At 37.6% G+C, this 27,710-nt stretch overlaps 1 protein-coding gene across 1 annotated transcript in view; it reads left to right on the top strand.

Annotated features, from left to right (window-relative positions):
• The window catches only part of LOC106878510 (sodium-dependent multivitamin transporter), a 93,523-nt gene that overhangs the window by 31,778 nt on the left and 34,035 nt on the right, over window positions 1-27,710 (top strand). The window contains exons 4-6 of the mRNA XM_089348488.1: window positions 18,568-18,619; window positions 20,231-20,298; window positions 26,872-26,952. Coding sequence (XP_089204614.1) covers window positions 18,568-18,619; window positions 20,231-20,298; window positions 26,872-26,952 — 201 coding nt within the window. The remainder of the gene's footprint in view (window positions 1-18,567; window positions 18,620-20,230; window positions 20,299-26,871; window positions 26,953-27,710) is intronic.

Raw genomic sequence — 27,710 nt, 5'->3', positions numbered from 1 at the left:
CAAACTTAATTATCTGCAGTCAGTCGTCGCTGGCTTTAAGCATGGCTTTCTCCATGTTCTCCATGGCTTTCTCCATGTTCTCCATGGCTTTCTCCATGTTCTCCATGGCTTTCTCCATGTTCTCCATGGCTTTCTCCATGTTCTCCATGGCTTTCTTCAGTTCTTCGCTTCAGTTTGCCATTTATTATGATCAATTCCTTTCCACTTCCTGTTCCTTTTTTGCAATATCTTTCAATCTCAGTCTAGGTCTTCCATGGTTTCTTTTCTCCTTGCATAGTTGGCAGTGGAGGATTTCTCTGGGAAGTGTGCTGTTGTCCATCCTGTGTACGTGACCCAACCAGCATGAATTTCTATCAATGAGGATATCCATCATGGGAGGCAGTAGTTCGAATGTGTTTGGCATATTCCTACTTGTAAAGGCTTTTCACTGCAGTTTGTCCGGAGGAAAAAATTCTTGTTTAAGATAAAACAAAAATGTATTATATTATCAAAAATTATTTGTATTATTGACAAATTATATTATTGAAAAATTATACTATCGAGAAAACCTACCTACCTACCTTATTTCTTTATTGCCCACAAGGGGCTACACACAGAGGGGACAAACAAGGACAGACAAACAGATTAAGTCGATAATATCGACCCCAGTGCGTAACTGGTACTTATTTAATCGACCTCGAAAAGATGAAAGGCAAAGTCGACCTCGGCGGAATTTGAACTCAGAACGTAGCGGCAGACGAAATACTGCTAAGCATTTCGTCCGGCGTGCTAACGTTTCTGCCAGCTCACCTACCTACCTACTTACCTACCCACATACATACATATTACATAATACATACATACATAATACATATGAAGGAGCCTTGAATCTATGTTAGAGTCCGGCTCTTTCTCAATGGACAAGAAATACAGAAATGAAACTGATTGATAACATACAAAAATACCCTGTTGGTATTGTTGAAATTCCGATGAAAGAGCCTTGGATCTAAGTTAGAAACCGTCTCTTTCTCTGTTGACAAGAAATCTTGAAATAAAACTAAACAACGACATCCACCCATTCATCCATCCATCCACACACATACTCCACAATAAAACTCAAGCGAAAAGCCATTACAGGCTCAGGTATATTTGAAACATATTTGAACTTGTCTTAAGTTTGTATTCTTTCCATCACTGCTTCGTTCAACAACTCACGAATTTAAAACAGACATATAAGAAAACTTCAGTGATATCATTTTCGTGTAGGCGACAGGACGTCCCAAATTTTGATACTAAATAATGCCATCAGTTGCCTGATATTACTGAAACATCTTAAACTGCTTTTCTTCGATATTCCCCAGTGTTTACTGCTCCATCAGTTTGCATTATATACTTACTAAAAGCCATTTAGTCTTCATAAATTATTCGTTATTGTTCACATTATAAACTGTCGAACATCAGGCTTCTTAGCATGAGAGACGTTTACTATGGAATGTCTGTTAATTTTCTGAGAAAGACAGTTATGAATGCTCAGACACACACACACACACACACACACACACACACACACACACACACACACACACACACACACGCATACACACACACACACACGCACACACACACGCACACACACACACACACGCGCATATGAGCCACGCATGCATATACATGACGCCATGTACATACACAGGTATGTACATTAACACAAACATACATGTATGTTTGTGTGTATGTATGTATGGATATATATATAAATTGCAATTTATATATCGTTATATATATACATATATATAGCCATCCATACATAGAAATACATATACACGCATACATCCGTACATACATACATACATACGTATGTACATACATACATGCATATATGCATACGATGTTGTAGCTAGGATATTGTGTAACGAGATCTGTCGAAAGGATAACCACGAGGACAAAGAAATAAGAACCCACAGTATGGTGGAAGACATAGCCACTCATAATAAAAAGGAGTACTGGTGGATTGTCCCAGTGAAAACCTCAATAGGAATAGAGAAGAGAGAACTGTCTTAAGTTGTGGAAATCAACTGCCCAGCGGATGCTAACATAAAGCTGTAGGTCAGTGAAAAAGAGAACACCTATGCTGAACTATTGAGAAATCTGCAGTTACTCCATCCAGATTACAAGTTCAGGTTTATACCTGTAATTATTGGGGTCTTGGGATATGTAACACACTGCCTAAATACCAATCTTGAGAAATTAGGCTTTTCAAAACCAGGAAAGGGAAAGCTGATTCGAAGATTACAGATCCAAGCCATCACTGGAACTGTAAAAATTTGTAAACCTTTCCAAAAGTTTATCATTTAAATATATATGAGCATGTCTAAATATTCAACTATATGCATGAGAAGACACACATAAAACAAAACATACAAATCTGCTACCTACCTACCTACCTACCTACCTACCTACCTACCTACATACATACATACATACATACATACATGTTGGCACTACGTCGCTTACGACGTTGAGGGTTCCAGTTGATCCGATCAACGGAACAGCTTTCTCATGAAATTAACGTGAAAGTGGCTGAGCACTCCACAGACACGTGTACCCTTAACGTAGTTCTCGGGGATATTCAGCGGGACACTGTGTGACAAGGCTGACCCTTTGAATTACAGGTACAACAGAAAACAGGAAGTAAGAGTGAGAGAAAGTTGTGGTGAAAGAGTACAGCAGAGTTCGCCACCATCCCCTGCCGGAGCCTCGTGGAGCTTTAGGTGTTTTCGCTCAATAAACACTCACAACACCCGGTCTGGGAATCGAAACCACGATCCTATGACCGCGAGTCCGCTGCCCTAACCACTGGGCCATTGCGCCTCTACAAAGATACATACATACATACATACATACATACATTCAAAGAAAAAATGCCCTGTTGATATTGTTGAAATTCCAATGACGGAATCTTGGATCTAGGTTAGAAACCGGTTCTTTTATTATTGGCAAGAAATCTTGAAATAAACTGAATAATGACATCCATCCATCCATCCATCCATCCACACATACATAAATAGATAGATACATCCCTACATACAGGCAGACAGACAGACATGTATATATATCAGTGTGTGTGTGTGTGAGTATGTATACATCTATATACGCACATAAGACACATAATACATGCCTCGTTTCACAAGTCAACCGTTATTCAAGAAATATAAAGCGATCAGTTATAGAATATGTATGTATAAAATATGTATGTAAATATAATGGGTCTCTATTAACGCTACTGGTAACATATAACCCTCTACAACCCGAGTACCACTTGAAAAGGAGGATGAGGATAGAGAGGAAAGTGTTGTCGAATGAAAGTTTCAATAAAAAATGGGTAAATGTGGCAAGAATGGTAAGAATGAAAGACGACACCATTTTAAGCATAGACTTGTAACAAAAAGAGACAAAAAGAGAGAAGGTACTTACTTTCATGTACCTTTTTTTAAAAAAAAAAAGCCTGAGGTGACCGTGGTCTTTTCCGTAGGCTTTTCTCTCCACGGATAAACCTAATCTGTTCCCCGTTTTTTACATTGACTGTGATACACGATCCCTATTGATCGCCGCCCCCCCACGGTTTTTTTTCCCGCGATCTCTTTTGATCGAAATCCCCCCCTTTTTTTCCGCGATCCCTTTTGATCGAAATTATCTCCCCCACCAAGAAAAGCTCTACATTGTAATTTGTCCATTTTCCGTATTTAGTCCTGTGTGGCTATAATAAATAGATATCTATCTATCTATCTATCTATCTCTATGGACGGACGGTAGACGTGTCGGCTCCGTAAGTTTTGCCTTTTTCATGTTTTAAAAAGTTTGTTTGTAAAATTTATTTTATATACAAAGTTGTATAACAACTTGTAGACTCTCTGGTGCAAGTTTTTTGCGACGGAAATCTGCCCTGTGTGGCACATTTCCAGGATATAAAAACCAATTTCGGCTTTCTAGCCATTTTTTTTTGAGACGATGGCGTCTTGTAGCCATGAAAATTTTTGTGAAACGAACGCTGCAGTCTGCAGTGTTTCGTTCGAAAAAGAATTTCCTAGTCTTCCTTCCTCACAGTTAAAGGAGAGAATGGAGAAAAAGAAAGACTCTGCTGCTACAGCAGTCTTGCCTGCCAACGTAACCAGTGACAACAACAACAACAACAACAGCAACAACAACAACAACAACAACAACAACAACAACAACAACAACAACAACAACAGCAGCAGCAGCAACAAGAACAAGGACACAAATGTCCTTGCAAACAAAACCACTGTCCTCACCACTGATACCGCCACTACCGCCACCACCACCACAACGAACTTTGCCGAGGCTTTGAAGCCTAGGAAAAGAATTTTGAATATATCGAAAGAGAAATTACTTGCATGCAAAAGCATGCTAAGTAAAAAGGACGTTACAGTCCATCTTCAAACGCCCGCGGACTTTAAGATAAACATCGAAAAAAAAACTATCATCTACAGAACCATTAATTTAAAGACAAAGACAGTGGAAAAATTCACCCAAGAAAATGTTGAGAGATGCTTAAAGCCGATTTGGTCTTACAAGACTTACATAACAAGAGGTTTGAAATTCGGAACGATAGAAGTAAGACTAGACAGCGAGCAGCGAGCGAAGGACCTCTCCACTAAGTCATTACAGCATGAGAACCTGCTCATGATCCCTACGTACCTTGGTCGTAGGGTTACGAAAATAAAAATTTCGAATGTGCCTCCTGAAATTGAGGAAGAATGGCTAGTATCTGCCATATGTCTAGACATAGAGGAGGAGATAAACATACTAGAAGCATCTGCCGTTTGCAATCAAAACTGGATTGGCCAGGAATTTCAACTCCTGGTACAAATTGATCCAGCAAACTGGGAAAAAATTCCACATAGAATCCAATTAACTGAGGATTCAATTTTTCATGTTTTCGTCGAAGGCAGAAGGCCAGTTTGCTACGTTTGTAGTAGCAAAACTCACCTTCAAAAAACATGCCCAGTAGCCCAGAAGAAAAGGCAACAACAACGGCAACAATACAAAGAAAAACAACAACAACAACAACAACAACAACAACCACAAGAAAAGCACAAGAAAAAAACAGCATTACTGCCTACACCGCCATATGCACAACTGGTCAAGCAGTTGTACAACGAAATGGAAAAACGCCAGCAGCCAGCAACACAGCCGAACCAAACAAAAACACCACCAGTACCACCAAGAACAGAATCAGCACCATCACCACCACCAACACCAACAACAACAACCCCACAAGAAGGGAACACGAAAAAGACTCCCACCCCACCCCCAAAAACCAAAACACCACATCCCAACTGTCACGAAACAGCACCAACACCACCAACAACAAAATCAACCCACACAAAAATAGACCCCAACACCCTTCCCCTCCCACCCTCCGATTCCTCCGACATGTCAGATGAAGATGACACAGAGGCTTGGCAAGTGGCCACGGGGGGAAGAAGAAAAAAGGGGGAAAAAAGAACGGAAAAACAAACAAACAAAGCGGGGAGGTTTACCAGCCCCGAAACCAACACATCCACAGAAAATAAAAACACCAACACAAACGCACCAACACAGAACCCCACAACAAGTTTGACAGCGATAAACACAAACAATCTAGACCTAATGAAATTCATTAGGTCAAACACTAACATAACAGATAATGACACGAAAACAAGCAATCACCCATGCACAACACATCAAAATCATACATGTAACACGGAGCACATATAATACACTGAAATCTCTCTACCCGGATACAGTAGGGAGATTCCAAAAATATTCATCAAAAAAACTATACAAAAACCTTCTGAGAGAAGGTTGTGAGGCCAAGAGCCAAGAACTTTCGGACAGTAAGTAACTCTCTCTCTCTCTCTCCTTTCGTGTGTAAAACACAAATTTTGATAGAATCATGGTGAAGATTGGTTGTGTAAATGTGCGTGGCTTGGGGTCGCCTTGGAAACAAGGGTACCTCTTAAATGACATCAAGTCACACAATTTGGATATCATAGCCATTAGTGAGACCAGACTCCATGAACCGCGGGCCCTAAAGTCCATGTTTGGCGGACAGTTTAACATTTATTTTTCTCCCTGTCTGCCGAGGATGGGCGGTAGTGGCACGGCGGTTCTTTTTCGCAAGAGTCTGGATCTCCAAGTAAAGACGATATTTACGGACCCGGAGGGTAGACTGGTTGTCCTAGATGTGGACGGCAGCGATGGAGGCGCTTTTCGGTTGCTGACAGTTTATGTGCCTCCTTTAACAGGTCGGTCAGACTTCTTTCGACGTCTAGAAGTATTCCTGGGAACGTCTCGTCCCTTACTTTTAGTGGGGGATTGGAATGCTACCTTGGACACGCATCTAGACTACGTGGGGAGTGACAAAACTAGAAGGGGATGCAAAGGCCTCATAGACCTGCTCAGACGCTTCCAGTTGTCTGACAGGTACCGACTCGACCACCCAAATGTGCCAACGTGGACTTGGAGCAACCGCATTGGGTCGTCGAGATCGTATCTAGATAGGATAGTGTGTAGGACAAGAGATAGAGATAGTTTAGGATGTCCACAGTTCCACATAGTCAGCTACACGGATCACAAACTTGTGACGTGTACGCTAGACTTAGATAAGGCACATAGGCAGGGTCCCGGTTACTGGAAACTAAACGCGTCTTTCCCGTCGAGACAGGTTTTCAGAGACCGGATTAGCACGTTAGTAAAGGGGGATTTGACGGGAACCATCGTCAACAACAAATGGTGGTTTGCCATCAAGAGAGCAGTAAGGGCGGAAGCAATAAGGTATAGCAGGGCACTAACTGTAGAGAGGAACAGAGTAGAGGGGGAGCTAGTGATAAAGTTAGAAGAGGCATTGCGAAGTGGCATCGCATCCGACGTTTTAGCGGCGAGGTTGGCCCTCGACCAACACTTCAATGCTAAACACGAAGGGTGTGCTGTCAGGGCAAGGATGCGTGCTCTGAGGAATGAAGGTGTTGGAGCCGCACGAGAGGCCCGGGTGGCGGAGGCGCAGCGGGGTAACAGAGCCACCATCCGGTCTCTGGTAGATGAACAGGGGCGCGAATTGCTCGAGCCGAGCAAGATGTGCGAGGCGTTTCAGCGGCATTTTGCCCGACTGTTCGGGAGGAGTGGCGAGCGAGAAGGCAGGGTGAACTTTAGTGCCTACCTGCACAGCTTGCCACGACTCTCGGCAAGAGAGGCGGAGTGCTGCGAAGGGGTCATCACGGCGGAGGAGGTGAGGGACGCGATGGCGGATTGCTCGACGGACAAATCTCCGGGTTTGGATGGTCTGCCCTACGAGCTTTACAACTGTATGCCAGACTTGTTTGGAGACGTCTTGGCGGCCGTGTACTGCAACTGGCAGCAGAACGGGAGCATTCCCGGTTTTGTGAGCCGAGGAGCGGTAACGCTGCTGAAGAAAGATCCAAACAAGGGGGACGCCATAGATAACTTTAGGCCCATCACTCTGCTCAATACAGACATGAAAATTTTGGCCAAGGTGTTAGCCAAGCGGTTGGCGCTTGTCATCGAGAAACTGGTCGGCACGGAGCAGACGTGCGCCGTGCCGGGCTGGAGCATCCATGACAACCTCCATCTGATGCACTACATCATAGAGAGGGTAGTCTACCCTCCGGGTCCGTAAATATCGTCTTTACTTGGAGATCCAGACTCTTGCGAAAAAGAACCGCCGTGCCACTACCGCCCATCCTCGGCAGACAGGGAGAAAAATAAATGTTAAACTGTCCGCCAAACATGGACTTTAGGGCCCGCGGTTCATGGAGTCTGGTCTCACTAATGGCTATGATATCCAAATTGTGTGACTTGATGTCATTTAAGAGGTACCCTTGTTTCCAAGGCGACCCCAAGCCACGCACATTTACACAACCAATCTTCACCATGATTCTATCAATTTGGATCAATCGAAAGTTTTCGATAGGGTAGACCATCGATACTTGGAGGCCGTCCTCGAAGCGGCCGGCTTCGGTCCCGTTTTCCGCGGCTGGATGGCTGCCTTGTACACAGGCATCCGTTCGGTTGTTCGCGTCAATGGACGTCTATCGGGACCCTTCGACATTGCACGTTCGGTTCGTCAGGGATGCCCCCTGTCGCCGCTCCTGTACGTATTGACTCTCGAGCCACTACTGCGGAAGCTGGCGACGCTGAGGGGCATCCCGCGAGAACTGGGGTGCGGGACGAGCGTGTCGGCATACGCGGACGACGTCACCGTCATAGCGTCTAGCCACGAGCACATCGAGCTTGTCGGCGAGACGCTGAAAGACTATGAAGCGGTGACGGGAGCGAAAATCAACCGGGATAAGTCGGTGGGTTTGCTGCTCGGCACCTGGAGGAGCAAGCCCATACCGTCCGGCAGCGCCTCAGTAGTGGGACGCTGGACGGACGGTCCGGTCAAGTTGCTCGGAGTATGGTTCGGTCCGGACCTGCAAACGGAGAAGAACTGGGACGAGATAACGAGTAGGGTGGCCACTCTCTGCCGGCAATGGTCCGAGAGGAAGCTGTCCCTAAAAGGTCGGGCGGAGGTGGCGAACGCGTACATCGCGTCCGTCATCGAATACCGCCTGACCGTCGTGCCTTGTCCCGATCGCGCCATCACCGAAATGGAGCGCATCCTCTTCCGCTTTTTGTGGAAAGGAAGCGTTCCGATGGTGAGGCGATCCGTTTGTTGCCAACACCCGCTGAAAGGAGGGCTGGGCATGCCGTGGTTGATGATGCGCAGACATGCGCTGAGACTGCGACATCTCCGGCTCTACGTAGACGACGGTGAGCAGGTGTGGTCGCCGTTTGTGCGACGCGCTTTCCCGCAGCTCGTCTCCATGACCGAGCTGCAGTCGTGGATCAAAAAGAGGCCGAGGAATGGCGAATGGCACCGTGAGTGTCGCGTTGCTCTGCAACAACTTTGCCGTCCCGGGTCGACCTTGAGCGGCTGCATCACAACGAAGTCATTCTATAGGGGATTAGTGGAGGGCAGGTACGACGACGATCTCGGGGCGAACCTGGGCGTCGACGAGGAATACCTGACCCGCCTGTTCAGGACGACTTTCGGGCCGGGACCTATGGACAATTTCCAGAGATCCCTGGCCTGGCAGTGTTACCGAGAGGCGCTACCCGTTCGGGATAAGCTCTATAGACACGGCTCGCGAAATGCGGGGCCGACCTGCCCGAGATGCGGTCAGAGCGATGAAACCGTTCTGCACGCACTCGTGCAGTGTCCAACCATTTCGGAGCTGTGGGCTTATGTCGAACGACTGCTGTCGCGTGTGGGACGAGTCGGTTTATCAACCGAGTCTATCGTCAATATCGTCACGCCTCCTTCCTTTAAACGGGAAGGAAGAGCTGTATTTATCGTACTTGTGGCTATGGCCAAAGAATGCATCTGGTGGACGCGTCTGAAAGGATTAGAGACAAATACTTTCCTCTCTGGTCAATCTCTCATCAACTTTTTCAAGTATCACTTGAAAAGGAAGGTGAGAGTAGAGAGGCAAGTGTTGTCTAGCAAATGTTTCGAAAAAAGATGGATACATGTAGCAAGAATGGCACGTATAAATGACGAAGCCACCTTGACCATGATTCTATAAAACGTTTAAAAATTTTGTAAACAGAGAGTTACTTACGTTTCTTGCTTAAATAAAATTTCTTTTATTTAACAAACTGTGACACTAAAGACCGAGGTTACCGTGGTCTTTTCGTAGGTTTTTCTTTCCACGGATAACCTCCCCATTTATTGGGAATTTTTTGTATTATTTCGTATTTTTTGTAAATACCCCAAACGTTTTGCGATGTTTTTTTTTCATCTTTGTCCCCACTTTTGTTTTTTTTTTCTGCTTTGTTTTCGACCCCCTCGAAAAGAAAAACTCTACATTTGTATTTTGTCCACTCTGTGTTGAGCCCTGTGTGGCTAATAAAGAAACCTATCTATCTATCTATCACACAGATATATGCATACTATGAAGCCAACTATTGTTTGACAAATTTTTGAAAAATTATTTTTGAAATAGTTTCCTCTTTTTATTTTTTGTCTGTCTGCAAAGGTCGGAATATTTAGTAAAAGAGAACATAACATATTTTTTTTTCTGAATCCAACTAGTCTCTATGTCTTGACAAAATAATTGCTTCAATGCCATTTTAATTCTATCACAACACAATCGGATTCTGAACCAACTGAAATATAAGAGAGAACCGAATATAATAGCGGCATATATTCCTTTCATATAACAATCAGTCTATGAAATCGTTCTCTCTTATATAGTATTAACACTTCTCTATATAACATTTGACTGAAAGAAAGAGACGATTGAACTATTGTGATGTTTCGAATGAAATGTAACGTCTACAGCGAAATAACGAAACCCTATTATTATTTGTTGTATGTGTGAGTGTGTGTGTGTGTGTCTGTGTGAGTGTGTGTGTGTGTGTCTGTGTGTGTGCATGTGTGTACACACACACACACACACACACACATATATATATATATATATATATATATATATATATATATATATATATATATACACACATATACATATAAGTATATATATATATATATATATATATACATATATGCGAGTAAAAATAAATACAAAAAAGGTGGTTTTTTTGTATGATTGTGTATAGAGGAATATATTATTTTGTTTAAAAGAGTTCCAACACTGTCTGTTTTTTATGTTTTATTTATATTCCTGCAGAACCAATGTGGGGTATAGAATATGGAATATACAATATATAATATATATATATATATATAATATATATATATATATATATATATATATATATATATACACATATACATGCAAGTATATATATATATGTATACACATGTACATATATGTATGTACGTGTGTATGTGTGTATGCATGTGTGTGTGTGTATATGTGTGTGTATATGCATGTATTGATTATGTATGTATATACACACATGTTTAGTTATACATATATATGATCTCTCTCTCACTGTCTAATTATGTATGTGCACGCGCATACACATACATAAATATATGCATACACATGTGTAGATGTATGCGTGTATGTGTGTGTATATATACACAATGCAAGAGGTATCTCAGGACATATTTGGTAATTTAATGAAACAACTCTGAGCTAGTAAAAAGCAAAATTGTTTTGATAAAAAGCAACATTTTCACATGTTCTCATTGAGCTTTTTTATGAGATTTTTCTACGAATCTGCTCTCAGTTTCAGTGATCAATGCAGGATCGGGGTCGTTGAAATGTCTGCACTAAATGGCCCTCATTCATTTCGGACATTATCTGGACAATAGCGGTCATCTGTGAAACTTGGTTTTTGTAAGGATTTCGATTAGTTTCCCTTTCAACAGCGTTCCAAACGCAACCGTCTGTGAGATTTAAGTCTGGAAGCCACAAGTTGGGTGTTACATGATCGTAAAGATTACCTGAGATCCTTTCTTGGGTTACGTGAAATTTGTGAGAAGGTGCCGAGTGTTGTTGAAACACGCACGGCCTTCCGCTATGTAATGCGTCCACCCAGAGCTTAATAACTGTCTCCAGCACCTCGATGTATGAAGCAGCATAAGTTCCAAGATCCTGTGTGGAAATATGTGAAGTGGTATAACATGACCATTATTGCTTAGCATTTCTAAAAACCATCACATTTGCTAGAAACTTAATGTACATCACTCGAAAGGCAGTAGAAAGATCGACACATGACAGTTTGTCATTTCTCTTTTTAGTTTTTTGTCTGGGTCGAAAGTTTTCTCATCGAGAGATAACAGAAGCATGCAATGTTCGTGAAAGCTTTTAACCTTGTAGGCACAAGAGTGGCTGTGTGCTAAGTAGTACTCCTCGCATCCTCTATATGCATAGGTGTGTGTATATATACATATGGTTTTGGGTTCAGTCTCACTGCGTGGCACCTTGGGCAAGTGTCTTCTACTATAGCCTCGGACCCACCAAAGCCTTGTGAGTGGATTTGGTAGACGGAAACTGAAAGAAGCCCAATGTGTATATATATATATATATATATATATATATATATATATATATAAGCAATGTTAATTCTCTAAATGAAGTATTAACAGTAACTGCACGATAAAGTGTAGTATATTGCCACTTAAGTGTGGCTGACCCCTAGGGGTGGATGTTACTGTTGCTTTTAGCCCCAGGAGGACATCTCCTCCAGCTGGCTTATCGACACACGACTGTGTCCTGTTTGCCAAGGGAAGTTATCCCTCTCACCTCGATCTGCAGCACGAACGTATCCGGATTTCAGGGTTATTTCCCTTCGTCGGCGTCCGACAGCTGCTGACCTTGGTGAGAGAGACAAAAACCTGGCAAACTTATATCTTCTTTTCCAGTGAAATTCTTCACTGATATTGAAAAGGTGAAAACAAGCAATGTTAATTCTCTAAATGAAGTATTAACAGTAACTGCACGATAAAGAGTAGTATATTGCCACAAGCCAGCTGGAGGAGATGTCCTCCTGGGGCTAAAAGCAACTTAAACAAAAGGTTTAATGGGCACAGATTCGACGTCAGGCACAAGAACAGTAGTTCAACAGAACTTGCTGAACATTTCGTTTCAAGCGGCTGCAATTTTGAAGAAGATTTGAAAGTGCACATTCTCAAAAAATATCCTGAATGTACCCCACTTTCACTTCTCAGAATGTATGAGGAGAAATATGTTTGCGGGTTATTGACATCACGCCCTGGAGGAATGAATAAGATGACAGGAGAATATCATCAAATTTATACAAAACTGTTTGATTGAATATTCTTCTTTCTCTCTTTTTCTTTTCTTTTTCTGTCGTCTTCCTTTTTCTTTCTTTCTTTCTGCTTATTAAAAAACTGACAAAAGCTGATGATGTCATTCTATCAACGTATGGACGCTGATTACTCACGTTCATAGTCTACGTTTGGTTTCTGAAATTTTGAATTTTCAATCACCTTTTGGTTTGAACTTGAGAAAGACAGACGTTCTGTCGAAATGTTGTTCAAAAAATAAAACATCTAAAATCGCGCTCTTCGTTTTGACTATTATTATTATTATTATTATTATTATTGTTATTATTATTATTACTATCATTATTATTACAGTATTTTGTACGGTATATTCTCTTAAACCTTCCTCCGACATATGTTTCTGCTGCAGGAATATATTGCTATAGGGTGTCCGTTTGCGTCCAGCTGGTTCGACTGCTTTATGATTTCATCCTGGTTAAAATGTATCCATGCAGCTTCGTTCAAGGTGTTTCCACTAGTAGAGTTTGAAGCGAACTTAAGTATAATGGTTTTGACAGTCTCATATTTTAGGTAGGGCACATTTGTGTTGAGTGAAAAGAATAACAGCTAGTAGAGAAAGATATTATATGGTTTTATAAGATCCCTTAATCCCTTATCAATTTAACCCTAGAATGGCCCTAATGTTCATATATACATACACACACACACATATATATATGTATACACATATATACACACACACACACACATATATATATATATAATATATATATATATATATTATATATATATATATATATATATATATATATATATATATATATATATATATATATATATATATATATATATATATATATATATATATATATATATATATATATATATATATATATATATACACACATATATATATATATATATATATATATATATATATATATATATACAAACACACATATATATATATATATATATATATATATATATATATATATATATATATATATATATATATATACATATATATATATATATATATATATATATATATATATATATATATATATATATATATATATATATATATATATATATATATATGGACCGCTGAAATCTACATGTTTTTTTCATTCTCTCTCTGTTTATTTCCTCTTATTTCTTTCTGTTGAAGAGCGTAAGGTTTGAAACGTAAAAGACTTTTTAATTTTTCCCGAGTGTCAAACTAATACACTTGGTTGTTGTTCATACATCTGTCTTCGCCTTTTGTTTTTCTATAAATTTCAGCTATATATATATATATATATATATATATATATATATATATATATATATATATATATATATATATTCACGGTGGTGCATCAGCATGGCCGCAGCTCTGAGCTGAAACTTAAAAAAAAAAAAAAAAATAAATATATATATATATATATAGTTGTAATTCTTACATGAATTGTACAATCGCAGCTGTTTTACGTATTTAAGTCTGTCCTGTTTAGAAAACCTAATTTTGATTTCCTCATTACATTGATGCAGTTGCTGCGAGGCTGTCTCATCAACTTTAGTTGTGGAGGAAAGTGGGAAGTTTTAGTTAGTAACAGCGACTAATCTTATACTGAGATAATGAATAGTTTATTATACCGATATTGAGTAGTTTTGACACAAAGACCTTGGTTAATTTGTCATAGAAAAATTGGGACAAAGAGACACTGGCAGTTAGACACAGAGATTCTGGTTAGTTTGATACAAAGACATTCGGCAGTTTGACTTAAAAATCACTGAATCGTTTGGTGATGAAACCAAGTCAAAAAATCAGTGTCTGATAACACTGATCAATAAAAAAAATCTTTGAAATGGTGTCGAGACATCAAACATCTTTTTATGCTAATCTGAGAGCGCTGAATCTGAAAATGACCTTACTTTTTTATGGTTAGCTACCGTTTTCTCAGTAGAGGAATTTCTCATTTTTGGAAAAAAAAAAAATGCATTTTTTTCATTTGTTTTCTGTATATTTGTTTGCTGAACATTTCGTTTCAAGCGGCTGCAATTTTGAAGAAGATTTGAAAGTGCACATTCTCAAAAAATATCCTGAATGTACCCCACTTTCACTTCTCAGAATGTATGAGGAGAAATATGTTTGCGGGTTATTGACATCACGCCCTGGAGGAATGAATAAGATGACAGGAGAATATCATCAAATTTATACAAAACTGTTTGATTGAATATTCTTCTTTCTCTCTTTTTCTTTTCTTTTTCTGTCGTCTTCCTTTTTCTTTCTTTCTTTCTGCTTATTAAAAAACTGACAAAAGCTGATGATGTCATTCTATCAACGTATGGACGCTGATTACTCACGTTCATAGTCTACGTTTGGTTTCTGAAATTTTGAATTTTCAATCACCTTTTGGTTTGAACTTGAGAAAGACAGACGTTCTGTCGAAATGTTGTTCAAAAAATAAAACATCTAAAATCGCGCTCTTCGTTTTGACTATTATTATTATTATTATTATTATTATTATTATTATTATTATTATTGTTATTATTATTATTACTATCATTATTATTACAGTATTTTGTACGGTATATTCTCTTAAACCTTCCTCCGACATATGTTTCTGCTGCAGGAATATATTGCTATAGGGTGTCCGTTTGCGTCCAGCTGGTTCGACTGCTTTATGATTTCATCCTGGTTAAAATGTATCCATGCAGCTTCATTCAAGGTGTTTCCACTAGTAGAGTTTGAAGCGAACTTAAGTATAATGGTTTTGACAGTCTCATATTTTAGGTAGGGCACGTTTGTGTTGAGTGAAAAGAATAACAGCTAGTAGAGAAAGATATTATATGGTTTTATAAGATCCCTTAATCCCTTATCAATTTAACCCTAGAATGACCCTAATGTTCATATATACATACACACACACACACACACACACACACACACACATATATATATATATGTATACACATATATACACACACACACACATATATATATATATATATATATATATATATATATATATACACACACACACATATGTATATATATATATATATATATATATATATATATATATATATACACACACACATATATATATATATATATATATATATATATATATATATATATACACACACATATATATATATATATATATATATATATATATATATATATATATATATATATATATATATATATATATATATATACATATATATATATATATATATATATATATATATATATATATATATGGACCGCTGAAATCTACATGTTTTTTTCATTCTCTCTCTGTTTATTTCCTCTTATTTCTTTCTGTTGAAGAGCGTAAGGTTTGAAACGTAAAAGACTTTTTAATTTTTCCCGAGTGTCAAACTAATACACTTGGTTGTTGTTCATACATCTGTCTTCGCCTTTTGTTTTTCTATAAATTTCAGCTATATATATATATATATATATATATATATATATATATATATATATATATTCACGGTGGTGCATCAGCATGGCCGCAGCTCTGAGCTGAAACTTTAAAAAAAAAAAAAAAAAAAATATATATATATATATATAGTTGTAATTCTTACATGAATTGTACAATCGCAGCTGTTTTACGTATTTAAGTCTGTCCTGTTTAGAAAACCTAATTTTGATTTCCTCATTACATTGATGCAGTTGCTGCGAGGCTGTCTCATCAACTTTAGTTGTGGAGGAAAGTGGGAAGTTTTAGTTAGTAACAGCGACTAATCTTATACTGAGATAATGAATAGTTTATTATACCGATATTGAGTAGTTTTGACACAAAGACCTTGGTTAATTTGTCATAGAAAAATTGGGACAAAGAGACACTGGCAGTTAGACACAGAGATTCTGGTTAGTTTGATACAAAGACATTCGGCAGTTTGACTTAAAAATCACTGAATCGTTTGGTGATGAAACCAAGTCAAAAAATCAGTGTCTGATAACACTGATCAATAAAAAAAATCTTTGAAATGGTGTCGAGACATCAAACATCTTTTTATGCTAATCTGAGAGCGCTGAATCTGAAAATGACCTTACTTTTTTATGGTTAGCTACCGTTTTCTCAGTAGAGGAATTTCTCATTTTTGGAAAAAAAAAAAAATGCATTTTTTTCATTTGTTTTCTGTATATTTGATATTGATCGATGGCAATATTTCTCGAAGTAAAATCTCAATTCGTATTTAAGCCAACAAATATTGGTCTGCTTATTGAGAAATACTATTTTTGCAATAACAATCAGACCCTAAGTCTTTAAAAATAACACGATTGAATAAACCAAGACCAACAAGTATTTTCATCAAATCATTAAGCAAACTAACAGCAGAAATAAAACCTTCGTCAACATAAGAACTATGGTAAAAAAAAAATTCTCTTTCTTGATTGTCAGTCATATTCAATGTTATATAAGTCCCTTTTGATACTCCAGCAGTAGTCAGTCATCATTCGTTTGTCCCACTGTCCCTGGTAGCACTCTTCCATTGTTTTGGTATCCCAATGGAATCGTTCTTTTTACTCATCACTCACATCGCCGCAATTATCCGGAAATTTATCTAGATGGCTATGTAAAAAATGAACCTCAATACTCATATTAGCGCCTATGTCCTGTAGACTTTTCAACAGCTTTTCCACAAACACCTTGTAGTTTTCAGCCCGGCGATTGCCTAAGAAACTTTTCCCCATGTCAACAAACGATGTCCAAGCGCGTAATTCCAAGTCGTTCATTGAATTAACACATTCATCATCCTTAATGAGTTTCCTGATATCAGGACCATCAAACACTCCTGCTTTGAGGTTTTCGGTGCTAAGTCCTGGAAATGATTTACATATATACTCAAAAAATTTACTTTCTTTGCTAAGTGATTTTACATACTGTTTCATTAATCCTAATTTGATATGCAAGGGAGGGAAGATGACTTTTTTCTTTCGGAACTAGCGCTGCGCTAATAACGTTCTTTTCATTGACCTTCAACTCTCAGGGTGGCCAATATTTCCTTACCCAGTGCTTTTCTTTTGCTCTGCTGCCCCACATACACAAAAATGGCCGTAAAATGTCGATATTTACGAAGGTTCTGGGAGACCCGCAACCAGAAGAACTGAGAAAAACATCGCAGATGTGCGTGCAGCTGTGAGGAGAAACCGTTGAATCACCATCTGTGAGTTATCAGAAGATGTGCAGATTAGTTACGGTTCAGTTCAGTCCATTATCACTGAAGATTTGGGTACGAGATGCGTGTCCTCTAAGTTTGTGCCAAAACTGCTTTCAGCTGACCAAAAAGACACTTGGGTTTCAGTTGCACAAGATCTTGATTGTGTCGAGAACGATGAAAACTGTTTGAAAATTTTTCATAGGCCTCTAAACCGGTATCGCCAAGCTTTTAACAAAATTTGATGCAGATTCTCTGCTCAACTTTCTCTGTCATGGTCAATATGACGATCACACGCTACGCACGTTCCTTCCAATCACTGCTGTAAACAGCGAAAGTGAGCTAGAACTTAGTGCACATGCACAGCAGAGTTCAAGTTCGATCTTTGTCAAGCAGCTTCACTCTATGTGCTTTAGCTTCATTACTATGGCAACAGTCCGGATACTTATTGATCAGACTATGTATGTTGTTTTTTATTTAACACATAAGTCGATGACAAATTTTCTTTGAGACAAAATATTGCAGCTAGTTCCGTTCAACGTTTATAAATACATGACAATTGTTATAACTAATTCATTTAAACACTTCCTTATGATAAACAATTCATATATGATATTTCATGGAATCTAATTCCTCAGGTCTGGTATATGGGAATCATGCTTTATGGACCAGCTGTAGCACTGCAGGCTGGTAAGTACATTTTGCAATTATTTATCTATAATTATACTTATATAACATCTTTGTGTATAATTAATAAATTTGAAGCTAACACCAATGTACAATCTTATACATTCAGTTTAAGCCACTTTTTTTTTACTACTAAAGTTGGTAAATATGATGTAGGTTCTTCTCTTCTTCGCTGATGAAGTCATAGCAATACCAAAACCTATCTGAAGTTGTTTCTCATATTTGTTCACATGTTTAAAACAATAGTCCTTGTCTAATATTGTTTCTTTCTTCACTACATAAAGTTGACTTTTAGTTTCTCTTATCGCATAATTATTTCCAGTTACTTGTTTAATGATCTCTGTACTGTAAATGTTGATACTTACTTTTAAGTAACATTCCTCTTTTGCTAAAAGTCAGCGAGCTGGCACAACCATTAGCACGCCGGGCAAAATGCTTCACTACATTTTTTCTGGCTTTACATACTAAGTTCAAATTCCGCTGATGAGAACTTTATCTTTCATCCTTTCGGGGTCGATAAAATAAGTAACAGCTGCACACTGCGGTCGAAATAATCAACTAGCACCTGCTCCCGTCCCATCTCCGTAAAAATTTGAGGCCTTGTGTCTATAGTAGAAATCGTTCTATTTTGCATAATTTTACAGTTTACTGTTTGTGCCAACTTCAAATTATTGTGTTCAGTCAAACGTTTTGCTATATTTTTGGTAATTTATTTTCTTTATTCGTCAAGTTAGAACAAAAGCAGCCTAGCATTCAAAGTAGAGGCCATTGTGTGACACCGGCTGAAGCCACCTTTCTGCCAGTTCTTTGATCCCATGCTGACACCAGTTCTTGTCCTTCGAGGCGAAGAATTCCTTCACTGAAGTTTCCACCAAATCTTGATTGATGAAGCGTTGTGGTTGCAGGAAGTGAGTTATGGATCGGTATAAGTAATAGTCGGAGGGAGCAAGGTCTGAACTATATGCTGGGTGTGGTATCAGTTTGATTCCCTCAAGTTCCTGGAGTTTATCCTTGATCGTTCGGGTGGTATGAGGTTTGCGTTGTCTTGCTGCAAAAGAACTCACATTTTGTCAACCAAAGCCGGGTATTTTGACCGCACAATGGCATACATCCGCTTCAACTGTCCGGAGTACAGGTTGACATCGATAGTTCGATTACTCAGAATGAACTCATACTGAATTATTCCCTCATAATTCCACCAGACGCAAAGCATCTCCCTGTATTCAAAACGCCCATGTTTGGCCACAGGTTCCGGAAGCTGGCCTTTGCTTGACCATTGCTTATACACGGTAGAATTACCGAAGAATATCTCCCTCGGATTATTACTTGTTCTGATCCATGGTTCACTTCCTGCGCTCATGACGCTTCATCAGTCAAGAGGAGGTGGAAGCTTCAGTGAAGAAATTCTTCGCCTTGAAGGACAAGAACCGATATCAGCATGGGATCAAAGAACTGTCAAAAATGTGGCTTCAGACGTTGCCACACGATAACCTCTACTTTGAATGCTCGGCTGCTTTTCTTGTAACTTGACGAATAAAGCAATTAAGATACGAAAATGCTGCAAGACTTTTGACTCAATATATATTTTTAAAACTCCAAGTTTGTTTTTTTCAGTGACAGGTTTTAATATGTGGTATTCCATATGTATTTTGGCAGTGTCGGCAATTTTATACACTGCAATTGTGAGTATTTACCATTATTTACTATTTACTTGCTACATCTTCGTTGATAAGTTAAGCAAGGCATTTGAAACCTTCTTATCAGTCATATAGGCGCAGACATGGCTGTGTTGAAAAGACAACTGATTCACAACTACGTACTTTCATACTCCATCCTACTGCGGGTCACCTTGAGCAAATGTTTTTCTTACAACCTCAGCTCCATCAAAGCCCTGTGAATAAGATTTGTCAGCGAGAACTTTATGACAACATGTCGGAAGATTATACATGTTCTTGGGTGGAAGACTCAATCCGTCGCCGGTTTATTAACACTGTCACATGATTAAAAATGCCTCTAGTAAATTTCTGTCAGAAGTTATGACCGACTGATTGTATTAAAGGTCTGAGAAATCAATGCGGTCATTGCTTTCTTGGTTGGATCGCATGTTTAATTGCCACCATCAACACCTCTCTCTCTCCCTCTCTCTTTATCTATCAGTCTACCTACCTACCTACCTACCTACCTACCTACCTACCTACCTACCTACCTATCTATCTATCTATCTATCTATCTATCTATCTATCTATCTATCTATATTATGTGTGTCTGTTTAAAATCTTCCATTATAATACTGTAATAAGTGAAACGATAAGTTTAACAAAAAATATTGTATAACATTTAAAATTCTCTTACAGCCTTTATCATTTACCACCGAAAAAGAAATCTAATTAATAAGATAGCAGAATTATTCATTAATTATTAAGGTCTTGGCAGGATTGGGGAATAAATGACATCGAAAACAAGTAAAAAGAAGGAAATCAGAACATTGATACACCTGGTCGAATTATAAATTTAGATAATATACAGAAAAATATTATCAATATTATAAAAAAAATTATATAAAGACTAACTAATCAGATGATATTTGAAAAAAAGAAATCCAACGAATTGTTCTGAATATTCTCACATACAATAGAAATTAGCTGCGAAGGGAAAAATATGTTCCTAGAAAATTGCAAGAAGCCGTAGAGAATGCAAGCCATTACATCTGGCTGAAGAGAAGTCGAGTTGTGTAGCAAGATCAAGTATTGAGGTTAACTGAATCATCAGAACCGGATTTGCGTCATCAGACCCAACAAAGCTCGTGCTATGGTGTGTAAGCTTTATCGCCTACATCAGTAGGTGACCCCGGGCAGCTCTAGTGTCACAGGGGAAGAATCTGAAGCACTTCCAGAGCTGCTTCACCGCCTGATGAGACATCAGCTCCTGCATTCAAAGACAGAGTACAGTATCACTCTCAATGATCCTTTCTTCTATAGGCACAAAACCTGAAGTTTTAAGAGAGGGGTGTAGTCGATTTCATCGACCCCAATGCTCCGCTGGTATTTATTTTATCAACTTCAAAAGGACGAAAGGTAAAGTTGGCCTCGACAGAGTTTGAACATAGAACATAAAGTCGGACGAAATGCTGCTAAGCATTTCTTCCGGCATGCTAACGATTCCATCAGTTCGCTGTCTTAGTGTTTAACCTAAATAATGATTGCGACTTACATATAAACATCGATAATAGGATGCGAAAAACTTTAAATTAGAAACAAAACAAAGTAATGCTCTGATTTATTTTGTATGTTCGTTTGAATGATACTAAAGGAAAAGACCACGCTGGAGCACCGCTTTCCTAGTTGCATGACCCATGGCTTTCACGTGGTTTCTGTTTATGTCCAGGACTCATGTCTCTATTTCGTGGATTAACAATCAACGACTTATCGACAGAGGCTGCTTTACTTTGGTTGTAGTCTATGCAGAATGGATAATCTGGACTGTTAAAGAACAATGCATCCAAATATCTTTTATAAAACCCAGTAAAAAATTTCGTCAAACCTTTCATACTTCATAATCCTTTTGGTTAAAACAAAATCGTTCGGAGTAAAGATTGTTTGCCAACATAACATGGCAGTCCTGGTTTAGGACGGATGTTGCTGTAATTTAACCCCAAGAGACATCGTCTCCAGCTGGCTTACGACACTTCAAAAATAATCAATTGATTTAAATAATAAGGGAGATATTAAATTTATGTAAATTTATGCTGTTACTTGTATGATTTTCAACAAAACTCTCATTTTCGCTATGAAGGACTCCTAATCGTTGAAACAGGGTGTAGATACCATGTTAACGACAGCAAAACAATTACTATACTAGGGTTAAATTACAGCAACATTCGTCCTAAACCAGGACTGCCATGTTATGTTAGCAAACAATCTTCACTCCAAAGTACTGTTGCTGAATATCTCTCGTTGTGAGATTTAAAAATAGTAATTTTCTAAAATCGTGAGGGCTGTTCTTTCTTGTCGAATGTTTACCTTCGAAAATAGTAACTGTTTTCCTGTCGTTAACATAGTATCTACACCCTGTTTCAACGATTACGAGTCCTTCATAACAAAAATAAGAGTTTTGTTGGAAAGCATAGAAATGATAATAGATAAGTAACAGCATAAATTTGCATAATATCTACATTATTATTTAAATAAATTAATTATTTTTGAAGTGTTGGACCATAAATTAAGTCCAACACACGTTTTTTAGTAGAGATATAATTCTGTCAATTAGTCTCATTTTAATTTGTACATCCAACTTGGATGTGCAGTGTAAACGTTATAAACTGTAGTAATTATCCGTAGAAAAACAATCGGATCTAGTTTAAAACGGGGGCACCAGTATTTTCTTAACGAAACACTAACGAAACACTTTGAAACTTGGGACACTGGTAGAATGTGTCATATAAAACATCTTTTACTCTTAGTCTTCTTAACAAGAAAATGTACATCGCAAGTTATTCCATGTTAAAGTTGTCGTATTTCTGTAATTTCAACCAATCACTGACGTCTATTCAACTGAATAGAGTTACTGCTGGGCGGTCATAAAAATGTTATTCCCTGTGACATATTTCATCCGGTTTAATCGTAATTTATACGCATATATTGTTTATATAATAAATTACGCTGTGCGTATCTATGTGTGTAACAATTTTAGAGTTCGGATTCTAGAGTTAGGGTTAGTTTTAGGGTTAGGGTTAGGGTTAGGGTTAACAGTCTAGTTAGGGTTAGGGTTAGGGTTAGGGGATTAATACGATATACACCGTTACAGCGCTAACTGTTTTCAACTGAATAGACGTCAGTGATTAGTAGAAATTATCGAAATAAGACAATTTTTTACATGAAATAAATTCGAATACAAATTTTTTTTTCTGTTCTATAACATAAAATAGATAAGTATACGAAGTTTGAAAGTCTTCGGTACCAAAAACACTACATAAAACATAAATGGAAACTGGTGCCCCCGTTTTAAACTAGATCCAAACAATCTCGTGTAGATGAATGGCGCTAAAAGTGCAGATCATATCAGCAGACGAATTTTGTCAGCACCGTCGTTAGGACTATTGTATCATGTGACTTCGCATCATCAGTGATAAACAACTAAACATGGAATGCTAGGCCGAAATCTTGTCAAACGGATTTAGCAACACTGATTAAAAATCGGAGATGTCGCAAAAAGTTGCGGGCTGTGTATAAATTAGTTATTAGACGGAAATAGTTGCTGTAATGAATTTTAATTTGTACATCCTACACAATGTGGATGTGCTGTGTAAACGCCATAAACTGCGGTAGTCGTCCCGAGAAATAATCTCGCATAAACGAATAGCGTGTAATATTAGCCCAACCGAAGGATTACTGCAAACATCAAGTTCGTGCTCTTTCAAGTTTATAATAGTTGGCTTAGGCGAATAAAACTCAGGTCGATTGTCTTAGTTAAGGTGGCTGACAATCTTACGTCCCTCTAAATTGATATAAAGTTTTGACTCTGATGTTGATCTATAGTCTCTGTGAAGTCCCTGGATCGAATCACGGGGACATGTTAGTAGAAGTTCCTGATCTCGTGGTTATTTACATATTATATTGCATTTAAAGGGAGTTCCCTGAAATAGATGGCATTCTATATAGGGACGACGTTCTTTACACTTTCTGTAAACGTAATAACATAGAACAAGAGAGGAAAGGATGAAAGACAAAGTCGACCTCGGCGGGATTTGAACTCAAAACGTAAAGATGGACAAAATGCCGTTAAGCATTTCGCCCTGTGTGCTAACGATTCTGCTAGCTCACCGTCTTATTTGTGCGATTAACTAAATTAAAGACACAATCCATTCAGATTCCGTCTCCCAATTTACACTCATAAGGTATGGATTGACCCGAGGCTATGGAAAATGATATTTACTCAAAATTATACGCTCTGGGATCCAATCCAGCTCCTCATGATTACGAAGCGAACTTATTACTCATTTGGCCATATTGCGCCTGCCCACCCACTGTTTGTATACACACACGCACGCACGCACACGCACACACACACTCTCATATACATACATACATACATACGTACATACATGCATACATGCATATATATATATATATATATATATATATATATATATATATATATATATATATATATATGCGAGTAAAAATAAATACAAAAAAGGGTTTTTTTTTGTATGATTGTGTATAGAGGAATATATTATTTTGTTTAAAAGAGTTCCAACACTGTCTGTTTTTTATGTTTTATTTATATTCCTGCAGAACCAATGTGGGGTGTATATTCCATATTGGTTCTGCAGGAATATAAATAAAAAATAAAAAACAGACAGTGTTGGAACTCTTTTAAACAAAATAATATATATATATATATATATATATATATATATATATATATATATATATATATATATATATATATATATATATATATATATATATATATATATATATACATATATATATATATATATATATATATATATATATATATATATATATATATATATATATATATTATTTTGTTTAAAAGAGTTCCAACACTGTCTGTTTTTTTATTTTTTATTTATATTCCTGCAGAACCAATGTGGGGTATAGAATATGGAATATACACCCCACATTGGTTCTGCAGGAATATAATATATATATATTTTTTTTATTTTTTATTTTTTTATTTATTTATTTAGTTATCGTTGCTATTATGTAAAAGTGTCATAAGTCCAAAACGTCACTTTTTCAGAAAATGAAAAAAATAGTTTCACCATTCCATAGCAAAACCGTTGCAAACGGTAGAAAGTAGGAGTCTTCATCCTCGAAAGAATATTCGATGACCACAAATCGATTCGAAGCTAGTTTCTCGAAATTGGTACTCAAGCCTTGAAAAAAAAAAAAAAAAAAAAAAAAGAGTTAAAACGAGTAGTTTAACTCTTTTTCTCCGTTTCGAAACGCTCGGTTATCCAAGGCGAGGCAAAGAACGAGCCGGATCTTTTCCAATTGATATCTGAAAAGTTCGATGAAATAGCTCTTGAACACTGCGATAGCTTCTACCAAAAGATGCTCCGTTACGTCGACCGGTCTGATCAAGGGGAGATCATAAATGAACGATTCTTTGTCTATTTTTTGCGTATGTTTCAACAGTTCATTGTGTGTGTGTGTTTTTTTAATTAAACACAAAAACACACACACACACACACACACACACACATGAACAAATAAATAAATAAAAACAAATACAAACGAACACGTATTAACAGAGTATATAGGTGATACAGACACTCCCCATACACACATGCACTTACAAAAGACACAGACACATTGAAAGACACGCATGCGTAGACACATACAATAGGAATACAAAATACAAAATGGCTGATAGTTAGCAAGGTGAGACACACATAAGAAGGAAGGAAACAAAGGACCACTGATGAGGTCACACAAGTGTGACGAAAGAACTCTGGCCGAAATAAGATTAAGATTAATGTAATATAAAGCTGAAGCAAATTAACACCAAATATACAGTGCGTGTGTTTTTATTGGCTAAACTGGCAATATGACCATCCCCAAGTACAACAATATATATATATACATACACATATTAGAGGAAAAGGAAACAAAACCGAAGTAAAACGAGTGTCTTAAGGCATTTATAATAATTTAATTTTAACCTTAGTCAAATTAACCTTAACTTAATTAAATTATTATAAATGACTTGAGATACTTATTCTACTTTGGCTTTGATGTCCTTTGTCTCTAATATATGCCTGCTAACTCAGAAGCCTACAACGGTTCCCTAGCTCCGGCCTCAGCTGTGAACTTGGAACATCGGATGACCAATTATAGCACTTACTCATCTAGATCACCAGTAAACGAAACCCTTCATAACCTTTATATATATATATATATATATATATATATATATATATATATATATATATATATATATATATATATATATATATATATATTATATATAGATGCATATATATATATGTAAATATATATATGTATGCGTGTATGTGTGTGCGTGTGTGCGCGTGTGCTTGTGCCTAGGTGTGCGTACATGTCTGCGTCAATACTGATATCTTGTATTATGACATTGCCATTTAAAGTGTTGTCGGAAACAGCACTAGCATGTACGAGATTCTTATTCTGACATCTATGTTATGACATGTGACCTGATGATCATGTATAATATTTGTATAATATTTAGCATTTAATCTTTTTCAGGGTGGCTTGAGAGCTGTTATCTGGACTGACGTGTTTCAAAGTTTTGTCATGTACTTTTGTTTGCTTGTCGCCATAATTAAAGCAAGTATACAGTTACTGATTTTTTCTTTCAAGTGTATATGTTTCATCAAATGAATGTTCTCATCTCACTATTAGCAAGTTGCTATTTGCTCCTGCTTAACTCCTTCTAAACACGTTCGTAATTGATATATACGTAAACAATACAAACGCATGCGCATACACAAAACATGCACACACATATGCATATATATGTATATATAAATGTATATATGTGTATCTCTCTCTCCCTCCCTTTCTCTCTCTCTCTCTCTCTCTCTCTCTGTCTCATACACATATACATATACACATATACATATACACATACACATATACATATATATATATCTAGTATATATAAATCACCGTATGTGTGTGTAGAATGACTAACACATACATTTCCACAATCCTCAACTGATTTTTGCTAGACTTTACACACACATTACTTATGCCCCAGGTATGGTTATGCACTATAACATTTTGCCCAGAGCTCCTGCGTAAATGGACCTAAATGGATATAGTTTTTTGTATATAGAATCTTCCATACCTTTTTAATCTTTCTATAAAAGTGAAAGTATTCTGTGTATTTCCACTGTCCACCAGCGACGGTGATTAAATTGAATAGGAACACTGAACGCATACATTTCCACAATTCTCAACCACTTTTCATCAAACTTTACACACATTACTTATGTCCCAAGGATGGTCATGCACTGAAAATTTTGCTCAGAGCTCCCGCGTAAATGGACCTAAAGAGACATAGTTTTTTTTGTACGTAGGGC

Source organism: Octopus bimaculoides, chromosome 1, assembly GCF_046866305.1.
Source record: "Octopus bimaculoides isolate indiv1 chromosome 1, ASM4686630v1, whole genome shotgun sequence".
Classification (NCBI taxonomy): Eukaryota; Metazoa; Mollusca; class Cephalopoda; order Octopoda; family Octopodidae; genus Octopus; species Octopus bimaculoides.
This window is presented reverse-complemented; position numbering and strand designations above follow the sequence as displayed.